The sequence below is a fragment of the Macrosteles quadrilineatus genome, unplaced genomic scaffold (genome assembly GCF_028750875.1).
Source record: "Macrosteles quadrilineatus isolate MER2022 unplaced genomic scaffold, UCM_ALF_1.0 Scaffold_2__2_contigs__length_208266976, whole genome shotgun sequence".
Classification (NCBI taxonomy): domain Eukaryota; kingdom Metazoa; phylum Arthropoda; class Insecta; order Hemiptera; family Cicadellidae; genus Macrosteles; species Macrosteles quadrilineatus.
The window spans coordinates 75,880,560-75,896,056 of NW_026542595.1; the positions used below are offsets into that span (position 1 = coordinate 75,880,560).

General features: G+C 35.9%; 1 protein-coding gene across 1 annotated transcript in view; it reads right to left on the bottom strand.

The window, feature by feature from the left end:
- LOC128986209 (phospholipase A-2-activating protein) overlaps window positions 1–15,497 on the bottom strand; it is a 34,233-nt gene that overhangs the window by 232 nt on the left and 18,504 nt on the right. The window contains exons 8-14 of the mRNA XM_054406429.1: window positions 9,870–10,089; window positions 8,720–8,983; window positions 5,673–5,816; window positions 2,854–3,014; window positions 2,090–2,206; window positions 1,053–1,127; window positions 182–400 (exon numbers count right to left, since the gene is read on the bottom strand). Of these exons, the coding sequence (XP_054262404.1) occupies window positions 182–400; window positions 1,053–1,127; window positions 2,090–2,206; window positions 2,854–3,014; window positions 5,673–5,816; window positions 8,720–8,983; window positions 9,870–10,089 (1,200 nt within the window). The remainder of the gene's footprint in view (window positions 1–181; window positions 401–1,052; window positions 1,128–2,089; window positions 2,207–2,853; window positions 3,015–5,672; window positions 5,817–8,719; window positions 8,984–9,869; window positions 10,090–15,497) is intronic.

Sequence of the window (15,497 nt, forward strand, 5' to 3'; positions counted from 1 at the left end):
ACATTTTTGTGAGAGCTACTGGCTTTCCGAGCATTTAGAGTATAATTTAAAGCCAACAATCAAAGACAGCTTGGTCTAGTTTCAAATCATCAAAAAGCTATTGACTTTTCTCAGATTGAAACTTTTTTCTGATGTTTTTGACCGGAACTGCTACATGAGTGCATGAGGGATGTGACCCTACCTGAACTTGGAGCACTTGGAGTATCTGAGATGCACACTGAGCCACTTTGGGCTGCTGTGAATCTCTACTACAAGTCTTCAGTCTGTCCACAGTCTCTGGGCTTAGCTCATCATGCAGTGATGTACTGTGTCTTAGTAGAGTGCCCAGGGCTACCAACCCTCGCAGTAGAGCCTCAGGTTCTGGCAACCAGGGTACCACCAGCGCCAGTGTTGCCACCACCTTAACACAAATAACAAACTTACAGTAAACATTTGGACCAACTAGAGTGGCCAGGGCTACCAATTCTAGCAGCAGAGCCTCAGGTTCTGACAACCAGGAAAAACTAAATTCTTTTGCTAAATACTAACCGACAACTGACATTAACAATGAACCATCCCTATAAAATGTTTATGACACTGTCAACTACACAATTCAATTACTGCTCTAACCAAACATAAAAGTTTATATGTCAAACATAATGTATAGTTTCTTGTTATGACTAAGTCTATAAATTGAGCGCCCCTTCAAATTATAAAGAGTTCTACCGAAATTACAGCCTTTTCTAAATCAGCATGCCCTCTGCTTGGACTCGTAATAGACCGAGTATATCAAAATACATGGTAAAAATTTGAATCACCAAAAGGATTCTCTACAGACTAGTTTTTATTTTGAATTATCAAAAGTTTTGATTTATGGAATGAAATTTTTGAATTACCAAAAGTAGATTTTACTTTCTCATTTCAATTTAGTTGAGCTAGCATGTTTGAAAGTGGAAGTTTCGCTATTTTAGTTTTGGTGCCCTAACGGTTAAGACCTAAATAAGAAACTTTTATAAATAATTTTTGAAAATTAACTTTTAGTAGTTGATTTTAAGAAGTTGAGTACTTATTACCTCATGTTGACTAGACACATCATTGACTCGCAGCACGGCTACAGAGAGGTTCAGCAGAACTGTCATCAGAGCTATCTGAAATATAATAACAATTACAAGTTAAGTAACATAGTAGAATACAGCAATATATTTGGTGCATTACTAGAATAGTGGTCAGCATCTCAGTCTTCTGTGCAAGAGGGGTGGCTTCGACTCCCAGCATATCCATCCCAGAAATTTAAATCATTACGTCACTTGTGAAACGAAAATAACACAAATTATACAAGGGCTATTCAGAAAGTAAGGAACGTTTTGTTCTGACACCAATCTCGAACATTTTGGTGCGTGCGCACTCAGAACTCAGTCGGCGTCAAGCAGTGACAACGGAAACATCCTCTCGCTGCCTGTTTTTTTCACAATTTTAACTTAAGATGTGCGCTGTGTTTGTAAATCCCGCCAGTTGTGAGGTGCGGTCGAGATACGGTTTTTGTTGGCAAAAAACTTGAAACCAATACACATTTTACACCAACTTTGTGAAGTTTACGGAAACAAAGTAATGTAAAAATGGTGCATTCAGTTTAAAAATGGCCGAACTGACGTCCATGAGCTATGACAAAACAAAAGGCGGACGCCTGAGCATTGTGACTGATGGAACTGGTCGATAAAGTTGATGAAAAGGTTCGCCAAAACTGCCGATTCACAATAACAGAGCTTTTGATTTGATGTGTGACAATTTCAAACAACAAAGTCCATGAATCTTGAGGGAATCAAAGGGAAAACTCCGTTATCGTGAATCGGCGGTTTTCGCGAACCTTTCCATCAACTTTTGAGACCAGTTCCATCAGTCACAATGCTAAAATGATACAGTAAGATTAATTTAATGTTTTAATTTCTGCTATTTTGTAAAAAAAAAATCTTTGTGTGCCAACCACCTAACCCGATTAAATGTTTTTCTCTGTGAATTGGCAAGCACAGTGGCTAGGCTGAGACTCAGATGCTGGATAGACTGGGCCTTGATTCTGAGATTGCTTACATAGGGAGATTCTGCCACAACTCACCTGCAGACCTTTGTTGGCTTTAGACGAGGCGAGTTGTCTGACGGCAGCCAAAAGAAAGTGTCTCTTGGATATAACAAGAGCTTCTCCTCTAGGCTGACTCATCAGGTTACACAAGATCTGGCCAAAAACAAAACAAGTTAACACAAACCAGCAATATCCAGTACTTAAGGTACAGTGTACCAGCTTCAAGAGAGAAAAACTACAAGTTGTTAAAAATAATTAACATTAATGCATTTAGATATGTGGAAAAAAGCTCCACAAAGGTGGTAAACAGCTCCCAAAGTACCAATTTTAACTTTCAAATAATATATCATGTAAATATATTTAGTGATAAAGTTTTACTTTAAGGTGAAGATTTTCTGATGGTCAAGTTTATAAAAAAATAATTTGGTGGTTTAAAATTTCATAGGTACAGTATTGATTTCAATAGTAATTTTACTCTTCATTTGCTCGTCCACATGGGCCCCAGAGGGCTGTGGGTGGAACATATCCAGCAAAGCAAGGGGTGAGTGTGAACAGTACAAGGGTGAACTGTACTCATATAAGGTAGTGTCAGGCACCAGGATCTGAACACAGCATCGCTGCCTTGGGCCCGAAGTTTGTGGCACTACCAACTGAGCCACCGACTCACCAATATTTTTTTTTCCTAAACATAAATATTTATATCAAGTAGGTAAACATTGTGAAGGTTTATAAAGAACTTAAGACTGAATATAGTACATATTATAAAGACAGTTCAGTAAAACACATTATTTACAACTTACCCTCAAAGTAAGCATCTGATTGGCTGAGAGGGCCGATGCAGAGAGGTGTGGCTCCAGTACAGAGAACAGCTGGTTGCCATCTTGTGTGACACACAGTGCGTCGTTGACCCAGGAGTTGCGTACAGCTAGCCTCGTCACATCCAACACAGGAAATACCACCTCTGCAACACACAACCGCAAAATACTCATTGAAAAAAAAGGGAAAAGCTAGTAGCACAATAAGCAACTCTCACAGAAGCGAAGCCAGGGTGGATGGGAGATTTCCTACTGCTCCATCAGAAAGATTATTGCATGTTTATTGCAAGTTATTTTATAGTGGTAGACACACCCGGCAATTCTCGCAGAGGCGCAGAGAGAAGTGCTAATGAAAACTTCTTGAATCCGACAGTGAATTTACAGTAGTAGTTATTTGTTTCGGCAAGCTACTCCGGTTGCCAGCAACAGTCAGGTTGCTATGTGTACGCAGGATTGTAGCAGCGGACGCGGCAATGTCAGAGCTCTTTGTGTGTTAATGGACATTGTTTATCTTGGATCCTCTTGGATGTCTTAGAAAATGTCTCAGCTACACACGTTTCCGCAATATTTGCCAAATGTGCTAGGGCAGCTCTGGAGAAGTAGGAGGAAAATTTCTACCAGGGCTCAGCACGTTTTGCTTCTGTGACAGTTGCCAAGTGTGCTGCAGCATTTATACAGTGGAACGCGCTTAATTAAAACTTCTTTGATTCAAAAACCTCTTTTAATTCAGTCCTTAGATCTACCCAACCTGTGTTGACTTGACATATTGTACGCAATTCAAACACAATTTTGGATTGTTTGAATTTGTTAATATTGATGCAATAGGAGCATGAATGAGCACTAGGGATCAACAAAATCCCTATCTACCCTAGTTTTGTATTGATAGGTTGATCTGTTCATTAGTCACTGTAAACCTTTAAGCAACGTACATCGTATGAGCCACTTGAGCTTAATCGTATGAGTAAGCTTGTCAAAGAGAACAAATATTTTGTTATCAAAATCAAACACAACTTACTAACCTTTGACTCTTGCTGAACATATCAAACATTTAATGCATACTTTTGTCTCCTATGGGTGTTCAACTGAACTAATAATTTGGCTTTATCAAACCCGTTATACAGTATATAATCTATTGATCTAATACTAATTCCACTGTATTTAAATTAGTGGTGTGCCGATTCCAGAATTGTTTGATTCCGATTCCAGTACTTTGGTTTTGATTCTCGATTCTGCACTAGATACCGATACTTGTTATAAATTAATTTAATAAAACACATATGTCAGCTTCTCGCTATTCCAATAATAAAAGAGCATGCTATTATTATTTTATCTTTATACAATAAGATAACTTCATTACTATTGTTATTGATTAAGGTTACATAGATTAGGTTAGCCTAAAAGGATAATTGGATACTTCAAGAAGACATACATTTTAACATAGGCCTATTTTATTAAATTAAATTGAAACAACAAACACCGGTTTAGGTAGGCCTAGGCCTAAAATTTTCTCTGAATTTTGTTTTTTGCATAAGCATTTGTACATCCAGGCCTACATTGAATATCCTATATTGCTTGAGTTATAAGCTCAAAGTCAATATCAAAGTCATGGAGTTTGGGAACAGAGATCATAACTCATTTTTTAAGAATTCACTACGCACATCAATTAATAACACAACAACAAAACATAAACAGTTCGCCATTCAAACTCACGATAACTGTTTCAGCCAGAGAGAAAAAAACATATTATAACGAAAAAAATACATCTCCAAACGGTTGTCTGCAATAGTCACCATGAAGCCCTGAATTAGCTGAATAGTTTAGTATAATTAAGCTGGGGCATTGATCACGCATATATAAAAATAATGAACAAAATACTTTTTTACTAGTTGTTAGTTGAACACGTCATTAAGTCTCGCTATTTTGGATTATAAAATTATAACAAATGTAAGCTTGTGAATTTGGAATTGTGTATATTAGCTGACTTCATAGTATTCCAAATAAATTATGATGTGCCACTTTTAACCACTTTATAACCTTCAACTTCAGTCGAGTATCGAGTAGAACGAGTGCGACGCTCAGTAGCGAACGTGTTAACTTATTTTCTATGGGATAACAATGGAGACAATCTACTGTGTTTAGTTGTAGGCCTAAGTGTAGAGATGAGGTTGCTGTAGTGGTTCACTATGTGATAATGCTGCAACCTAGAGGCTCAGAGCTCACCTTGAGCTGTAAGTCTTCCTATCTAGAAAATAGAAACTGTCTCTGTGTATAACATCGCTCTTCAGGAGAACCCTTCCACAATATAGGATATGAAGTAAATGGTTTTCATGTGGAATAAAAAGAAAAAGTAATGGACATATATTTATGAAAGTCTAATTAAAGTATGACGATACAAAAAATCTTCATTATGGTACAAAAATTTAAAAATCATCCTAAAATTGCTGTGCCAAACCCATTCTAATGGATGCAAATTTACATAAGCTAGTTCATAAACAGTGACTCGTCTAACAATTTGAAAAATAACAGTATTTTGGAGTGAATACTAAACAAAATCTATATATTACAGCAGAATTCTTTTTGTCAGTAGACTGGGCCAAGCGGCCTGAACAGAAACCAGTGATTTAGATTAAATGTTCAAATCCCATCTCGGTTTTATTGGATTTGTTGTGAGACGTACTCCTATAATTACATTACAGTTCACCCCAATCTTTTTTACGACAAAATTATATTCTTGCATTCATAAAATGAAGTAGAAAGGTGGTTAAAATAGGCTTAACAAAAACCAAAATAATACATTGGGCTACCTGCAGGCCAGTTGAGCAGGGTGTTGAGGGTGGTGAGAACATCTGGGTCAGAGGCTGCACCTAGGTTGCCCAGTTTGACCACAGCTTGTAAGGCATCCGAGGATACTTTCACAGGCTGGCTTTGGTTGAACTGCGCCAACTTTTCTGAAACCCAGACAAAAAAGTAGAGAAAATAACACTTGTGACTTTGTGATCTGCACTTGATTTCTAAGGTTTGACTTATCTCCCTGACTTTTCTCATTGCCTTCCCTCATAGACCAGTATTAGTATTCATCGGTGTTTGCTCGATACCTTAACACAAACTTGGCAGGAAGTTGATGAGGAGTTACGATGACAAGGTATCAACCTACACTTAGGAATGATGTTACAAACAGTTAGCCTGAGTACTGGGTGGAAGGGAAATTCAATACAAAAAGTGATTTGAAATTTACATTTAAATAGCCTGGAAGAGTTTTTAATCACAGGGTGTCCACCAGGCCAACCATAAAAAAATCATGAGTAATTCCAGGTAGTTTAGGTCGTACTTTTCATTCTAAACCTTCCAATGTGTTTTTGCGCCAACTCCCGCAATGCTGTTTTAGCGCTAACACAGCTCGCTATTTTAGTTATCGGAAAAAGCATTTTCAGTTAAAGAAACAAAATTTATGATTCCTGTAATATTGCCTGACACAAGTATGCAATTTGTAAATATTACTGATTAAATTATCCGAAAATTAAAAACTAATCCTTAAACCTGCAATTTATCCAAAACATCTTTAAAATAGTTATAAGTCAATACAAAAATGTATCGAATATCCGTACAGACACCTGCAAAATAGATTCTTTATACTGATGCAGATTTTAATTTTACCAAATTTTCTGTAAGGATTACTACAGCAAACCCTGTCTTTCATAATAGTATGTAATTTTGGAGTTATGGGTTTTGTTTTAATTCAAGTGGCCTACGGAAATAATTAATGCAGATATTACAAAAATTTCACATTTCACTTCCTTAATTGTAGCTTAATTCTGATAATATCCCACAGTCGTCATCGTCAAGCAATAATTTTTTGACATTATCATCGTTTCCAGCGGTCACAGAAACGTCATCATCAGCATAAACGATCGCGGTAAAATCACTAACATATCCCCTAACCGTTTGGAGTTTGAACATCATCATCGTCTCCCGCTGTCACGGAAACGTCATCGTGGTCACCCGCGGTCAGGGAAACGTCATCGTCGCCTCCCTCGGTCACGGAATCGCCATCACCATCAAGCGGCGATAACAGCAAAATCATTAACAAATCCCACGGCCGTTTGGACATCATCATTGTCTCCCGCGGTCACGGACCAGTCATCTTCATGCGCGATCGCGGCAAATTGAAAATTCCCGGTAAAATGCTAAATTCACGCATAATTCCTGGTTTTTCCCAGTTGAACAAAATCACGCATAATTCCCGGTTTTCCAGGTTGGTGGACACCCTGTAATAACTTTTTTTTGTCCTAGGCACAATACCTAGGCACGAGCCCGGAATTGTTTTTCACATTACTTCAGGCTAGACCTAGGGGTTACGGCATTATCACTTAGATAAAATCCATTAGTGATTTGGCGGGATTTGAACCCGGGACCCCAGGAACCGGAGTCCCACACTCTAACCACTAGACCAGCTCGCTCCCCCCTGTAATCACATTGATAGCAAAACATTTTATATCAGACTAGTCTTTTTTTTTTATAACTTAAATAGTTCTTTGCTAACCTATGTGATAATGATTTTATCCAACAAACCGATCCTCATCATATCATTTTTTTTCTTCAGTTGTACAATTTGATATCGATCACCTAGACGAAATCAACTTGACTCAGATATCATCAGAGAAAAGGTGCTTTGGTGTCAAGGTCACCCAATCTCCCCTACTCAGGGCTCAGGCTTACTGGTCCATGATGTCGAGTAGGTTGACACCAGGTTGCCATAATAGTAGAGCACCCAGTCATATTCCTCATAAACAGCATTAACACAGTGTTGTTAGATGAAATATGCTTTATCAAGGATAAACATACGTGAATCAAGAGGGTAAATTTGACAAAATATGGGGTGAGGGTAAATTAGATAATGTTTATAGTGTTTTGTAAGTTACAAACATAAGTAACAAACATTTATACCTGGGTTGAATTCAGCTTTATTCACTTTGTTTTTAAACAAAAATCATTCCAAAATCAGGAAATAAAATAAATACTAAGCGAATTTCCATTAACTTGATTGGATTTACACTAAATTGCCTCCATAAAAATATCACATTTATTTCCTATTTAAATAGAATTAGTTTAACGAGTACTTAGGTTTGCTGCAACAGGGAGGGTAAAAGTGTTTTTTTTTTTTTTTTTGTAAAATGTTAATAGTTTAGTAAGAAATGAAAGTATTTTCCAAATTCAATCAAAATATGTTCATAAACAAGCAAACTACAACAGTTGACTTGTTCTCCATAAGAATAACATGGGAATTTTAAATTTACAATTTTTTGGAATTTTCTCCATAACCATTAGGCGCACAACGCTTCAATATACTAAATTATTTGTTTTTTTAAGCTCTACAAAATGGTTTGGGAAGAAATTGTAAAATTTTGTGTTTTTAGGGTCAAAAATGGGAAAACACTATTTTTACCCCATAAAACCCCGTTCCCATAGTCCGATCATGCTGGTTCGCGAACTTGTTCGAATGAATGTAGCTTTACACGTTTATACCAAATTTCATGAAAATCGGATAATTTTTGCTCGAGTTATCGCGCTAACGGACACATATATATATAAATATATATGAATTTGAACGGATGGTGTTTTTGGCCTCTAGGGACCTCAAAACGAAAAAGTTAATCGGTCCCAGGTCCAGGTCTTACCATGAGTAAACTACGGTAATAGCTTATTCCCTATATGGGAAATTCGCTAAAATTACACAACCAAACATAATTGAAGAAAAAATACCTTATTTGAGAGGTGAAGTTAGGACTCGCAAGTCTTCTTTGGAACTAAACATAAACTTTCCTCTAAACATGGAAATGATTCAGCATGGTACCTGAGATCGCTTGCAGGTTGCCTTGGTCAAAGCGCACGTAGCTAGTCTGCGGAAACAGTGGAGCGGCAGAGACACTGGTAGGCGGGGCAGGGGTGCCGTTGGGTACGTAGCGAGTACCACCAGTGAAGGGGTCAGCACCTACAGGGGGCGGGGGGCCACCAGCTACTGCGGAGGTACCGGGGATGTACCTCGTCCCCCCTGTAAAGGGATCCACCCCACCTGCTGCACTACCACCCATACCTCCTGGGATGTACCTGTTGCCCCCTGAAACAACAAGGCTACTTAAATACTCCTGACATTGACAAAATAAGCTGAATATGAGAACAATACTTAGTTTTGAATCTCCAAACTCGCAGATCAAATCTCAAATCCAAAGTATTTTCCAAAATGTTGAGATTTGAGATTCCGTTTTGACACATCACAACATACCAATTACCAACATTATCTCTGTGAGTCGGTTTGCTGCACGGATAATACAATTTTACAGTTGGATTAACCTTTCAAAAAATTTCTACTTTATACTAATTCACAATAACATGATCAAGCTCAATTTTTCAGAAATTAAATTACATAAACTTTTAAGTTAAGAATAAAATTATTACGCACGCCCAGTAATATCATTGACAAATTTTATAAGGAAAATTATATTTTTGAATTTGAAGAGAGTGGTAGTAGTATCGTGAAAAAAAGATAGTCTTTTTTACCATACAGTCAATTGGTACATGTTTGTAAGTGTGCAAGCACTAGTAAAACTTAAGTTCTTTTTATAAGAACACAGTTTTTTTTTTTTTTTTTTATAAGAAAATATTGCAAAAAAGCATTGATACATGGAGCTGAATGTTTCATTCACATCAGAAACAATAGCACAACCGTTTCTGGAGTATTTTGTAAAATATTTAAGTTATACATAATTTCATCTTTTAATAAATTTTGTATAATCATCTGACCAAGGTGTAGTCCTGAAAGGGTGTACCGATGGTAAATTAGTAGGTTTAATCTATTTTCAATTCTATTAAGTTAAATTTTTTAAGAGAGTGACACACACGTTTGAACCATCAAAAAGCTACTGACTTTTTGCAGGATGAACAGACGACTTTTTGATTACTTTTTCACTTTAACCACCCAGCTACCCAGCTATGGTAGAACTAACCAGTAAATGGGTCGACGGCGCCTGGCACAGGCATGACTGGCTCATTGTCCTTGCTGTTGGTGATGATGAAGTTGGCCACCTGTTCCAGGAACTGCTGACTGAGGTTGTTTTTGTGTATAAACTCTTGAGCTGCCATCCACGGGTCCTCCCCTTTGTTGTACGGCAGCTTGAGTGGTGGCTTGCCATCCTCTATGTCTACACTGAACACGTAGTCGTAATCCTGTCAACAAGTCCACATGGTCATATAAAGTAAGTTTTTTAATCCAACACTATGTTTTATTCTGCCATCCACATCATAGACAATAATCCACAAAGAAGGGACAGATAATGAAGCCGAGGATTAACACGCACACCGCAATCGCCAATTCTAGTTGGCACTACTGGAGCTCCCATGTGTTAGGATGCCGACAGTAGTCAGGGTTACTGTAAGCTTAGCCATTGACAATGGTTGTTGTTACTATGAGAGCTACCTGTTTACACCTCACAAACATACCGCCATATAAGTTTAGTGTTGGTTTAGTTTAAGAAATAAACACCATGAGGGCTTAGCCATAGGAGACCGCATGCACTTATTATTTAGCATTGTACATATTGATGGATCCAGACAAAAGACAAACATCGTTATTATTATTTCTTTTTAAGAAATACATAAGTGTTAAAATACATAAAAAACTAAGTTGTTCTTGCCTTACAATAATTATAATCTGACACATATCAGTCTTGACTGACCTTTTGCCAATCTCGCAACTCTGCTGTTCTTATTTGGCTAAACAAGTAGTTAAATATACAGAGTGGGGCAATGTGAACTAAAATTTCATCAAAATCGGATGATTTTTGCTTGAGTTATCACGCTAACGGACACATATATAAATATAATATAATATATAATAAAATATAATATATATATGAATTTAAACGGATGGTGTTTTTGGTCTCAAGGGACCTCAAAACTAAAAAGTAAATCGGTCCCGGGTCCAGGTCTTACCATGAGTACTACGGTAATAGCTTATTCCCTATAGGGGAAATTCGCTAAATGCAAGAACGTAATAGGAACTTAGGAACCATTAAAAAATAAATATTACACTAATCATAAATGACTACTCTTTGCAATGAAAAGTAACGTTATTACATTTGACACACGGCAAAAATAACAGACTGGTTGCCTGGTCGGTTACATCTTTTAACCTATTATGATGACCTCTATGGTTAGGCAATGTCACAGTATAGTGTATATATATTACAACATCAATAACCTTTATGGTTATGCAAATGTCACGGTATATGCCTTATAATTCTATTCTAATTTTTTTTTATTCTTTAATTTTGTTAATTGAATCTTGATCCGAATCTTTTCTTGACTCGGTGGATTTGAGATTCGGATTTGACACATCCCTAATATACCATTTTGTTCTGGATAAGCCATTATTTCATATCTTGAAAACAGCATCCTTTAAGTGATGTCCTTGAAAGTGTCCAGTCGCTTGAGTTCCAGAATCGTTTAAAAGGTCGAAAGTGTATCCATTACATAAAAAAGGAGATATTAACCTCGTTGAAAACTACAGAGGATTGTCGTTTATAGACTGTGTAGGAAAGATTTTTATCAGTCTAACAAATAACAAATTAGTAAATTGGGTCAACGGTAAAGGTTTGTTCACGGAATTCCAGGTAGGATTTCGCCAAGGTTACTTGACTATAGATAACATTTTTAATATCACTTGTATAGCTCATCTGCAATTAGCGGAAAAAAGGGTAAATTATTTACTTTTTTTGTGGATTTCTCAAGCGCATTTGATACAATAGATAGGCAGGCTTTAATTTATAAAATGTCTCGTATGGGTGTGTCGTCAAAATACAGAAATATGCTAAAAAATTATTATCAAGGCACAAAAGCAACAGTGTGGTGTCAGGAGGGAATTACTGAGCACTTCAGCACCTCCATGGGTTTAAGGCAAGGTTGTATATGTAGCCCATCGAATTTTGCTATTTTTATAAACGACTTGCCAGATGTACTAGAGGGAGGATGTTGTTATGGTGGAGTAAGAGTCAATGTCCTGATGTATGCGGACGATCTGCGGATGTTCTCTTATCTCTAACTGCAACCGGCCTTCAACACATGATTAAACGATTAGAGAATTACTGTGAAACTTGGAATTTACGCTTAAATTTAGCTAAATCAAAAATTATGGTTTTCAGAAAAGGTGGAAGGCTTGGGTCCAGTTCTAAATGGTGGTACAAGAGTGAACAAATCGAAATTATAAACAATTATAAATATTTAGGAGTAAACTTTACAAGTTCACTTTCGTGGGAAATGCATTTTTAAGAAAAATCATCAGCTTCCAAATTAGCTGTTAATTTAATCTGGAGTAATTTAATAAGTAATAATCAAGTGCCGATTAATGCAAAAATAGTGTGTTATAATTCAACTAGTGGCTTGTAGGGATATAAGTCCCTAAAACGCTCAAAAATATAAAACAAATTATTCTAATATTTAAACAAACAAACAAAGAAATTTATTATCTATGTGTCAGAATAGATATCCCTGTATATATGCCATATCTTTTGTGTAAAAAACAGTTTGTTGTTAGTCTTCGTTCATGTTATTTTCAATAAATCATTCGAATCACTACATAGATTTAACTCTGCTAAAGCAAGGCCACACTATAAAGGCAGCAAACATATAATTGGTTGTGAATAAATACTGGTTTATTAAGGTAGCTCGGCCAAATCATCTGCTGATTCTCAACTCTTTTGCGAGCATCAAAAAGTAACCTGTTTGAATCTCCAAACAAAAATTGTTATTCCTCCTATCGGAACTTGTTATAGTATTTACTTAATTAACAAATATACTCGTATATTTGCTGTACGAACCTATTCCATCTTTATTCCCAGGTTATTTTCAAAGAGTAGCCGTTGAAGTTATTCCACTTTATACAAAATATTGATCAAACACTACAGCAGAAGTTTTCCAATTAATCTTGATTTACAGGAAAATCTGAACATAATTACTGATTGGTTTGAGACATTGAGGTTCAAAATTAATGAAACTAAATCTGTCCACATTTCTTTTACTCTAAATCAAAATTCTTGTCCTCCTGTCACAATAAACAACACCCAACTTCCCGAAGTAACTGAGGTTAAATACTTAGGTATCCATTTAGATAGGAAGTTAACTTGGAAAACACACATTTGGAGAAATCGGAAACAACTAAATTTAAAATCTAATCAGTTAAATTGGCTCATCGGAAGAAAATCAAAACTTAGTCTAGAAAATAAATTATTGCTATATAAAACTATATTGAAACCAATCTGGACATATGGAGTGCAACTATGGGGCTCGGCGAGTACTTCTAATATAGAAATTCTCCAAAGATACCAATCGACAATGCTGAGGAAGATAACAAATGCACCATGGTATGTCAGCAATAGAACACTACATCAAGACCTTAAGATGCCTACAGTTAAGGACGAAATCATGACCATAAGTGAACGATATATTACGAAATTGGAATCTCATCAAAATCACTTATTAAACAACATCGATACAATTTACAGACTTAAGAGGCCATCAATTCTGGACCTGCCCTTCAGATTTTTGTAAAGTGTTTTTATAGAAAAATTTGTTGTTGAGAGTGCTTAACAGCTATTTTTAAAGTTCCAAAGTCAATTTGTTGTATTACATAGCATTTACTTATTGTTCAATATATTATAGAACAGATTGTAAAGTAAACAAATAAAAAAAAAAAAAATCTTGAATCGTTAATTATTTATTCAATGTGGTTATTTCTTGTTAAACACAAGTTTGAAAAGTTTCACAGTAAAATAATATATTTCCATATTTTATATAACGTAACTAAAAAAGTCTTAATTATTATAGGTAACGTTATCCCTGGTTTTATATAGTACATTGCTGAACTTAGGGTCTGACTTAGGGGAGGTACGAATGAGGCATTAGTTCAAAATTCCTCCGTGAACAGCGCTGTAGTAGAGAGTACTTTGGCAAAGAAGGTTTACTAATCGCAAAAATAGTTCTGTTCATAAAATAAAATTATAAATGCCTCAAATTCAATTTTATTATTTTTTAATTATAAAATTAAACTATCATAACCTAACCGAACTAACCAAACTTGCTGATAATGAAATAATATAACAAAAGTTTATTAATAGAAAAAATAATTCTGTTTATTAAATAAAACTAGAAATTGCTCTACTAAAATTTTATAATGACTTAATAATAAAATTAAACTATCATAACCGAACCAAACCAACCAAACTTGCTGATAATAAAAAAATCTTGGACAAAAAGTTGATGCCACGAGCGGGATTTGAACCCGGGACCTTCAGCATATCAGCCCGGCACGCTAACCATTAGACCACCAAGGCCGATGACCACTGATCGTTTTGTTACGGTAATGGCGTTCCCTCAGCTAATAAGAAGCCCACAGCTGTCATCGTAGCCTCTTCTATACCTCCCCTGAGTAAATACCCTGAACTTACTGGCAAATAAGTATAATCCAAATGTTAACATTATTGCATACTGGCTTGATGATAAATCACGATCAGCTGTATTGAAGTATACAAAAATCAGCAGTAAATGGCTTCTAATGCTATTCTTATGGAGAACATTTTACGTTATATCTCGTTTTCTGGTAATTTTATGGGAATTCTGCTATTTTTCCCGAGTCCCTGGGGTCAAGACCTTTAATTTAAGACCCCTCCCACTTTTCTACGACATACCAGACGTTCACAATTTTCTGGTAAAAATTTTGTCTTACAGAATTATATATAAGGATAGTTAGAGCTTTGCAGAGTTATGGAGCACAAGTTTGGGGATTTATTAAGAGTAAAACGGTTGAATCAGCTCAAAAGAACTTTGTCAAAAAATTATTTAGATTGCCACAAAATACTCCAAATTACGTATTACACCTAGAATGTCAGTTTGATCAGGTTTATTTTTACACATTAAGTTTGCACATTGGTTATATTATTAGAGTATTGTTTTTACCAGTAAATAGGCTTCCTTATATCTTTGCTAGACAGATAATTTTTAAAAAAATATTTTGGTACTGTACAGGGAGATGTTAAAAATGGGTGAAAGACGGGGAGTAGCGTTGGACGTCGATTTTAACAGATTGCAAATTTTTCAATCTCGATTGTTTGAATAATTAGAGTTAGAGAGAACGGCTTGGCGACAGGATTGTCTGGGTTCGGCATTGACTAGTCGTTATCACCAGCAGTATCTGAACCTTGACCTCCACCTTGGAGATAGATTGTTCCTTTTTGCGGACCTAAATGTTAAACTTATGTCCTGGATTATAAAAGCTAGAACAGAGTTAATAAATCTTAACTATAAGCCCTGGATGGAAAATCAAATTTATTTATGTTCACTATGTAATCTCAACCGAGATGAAACGGTGTACCATTTTATAGCAGAATGTCCAATTTTAAAAAATGTACGTCAATTTTGGTTTAACAAGTTATATTTAAATGAATATGAGTTTTTTTGAATTTTTAAATGGCAAAGATTGGCGGGCACTGGGAAATTATCTTAAAGAGGCGTGGTGTAAAAGGTGGGAATTGATAATGGAGTTTAATTATTAAATTTAATAATTGAGATATCAATACAAAAGT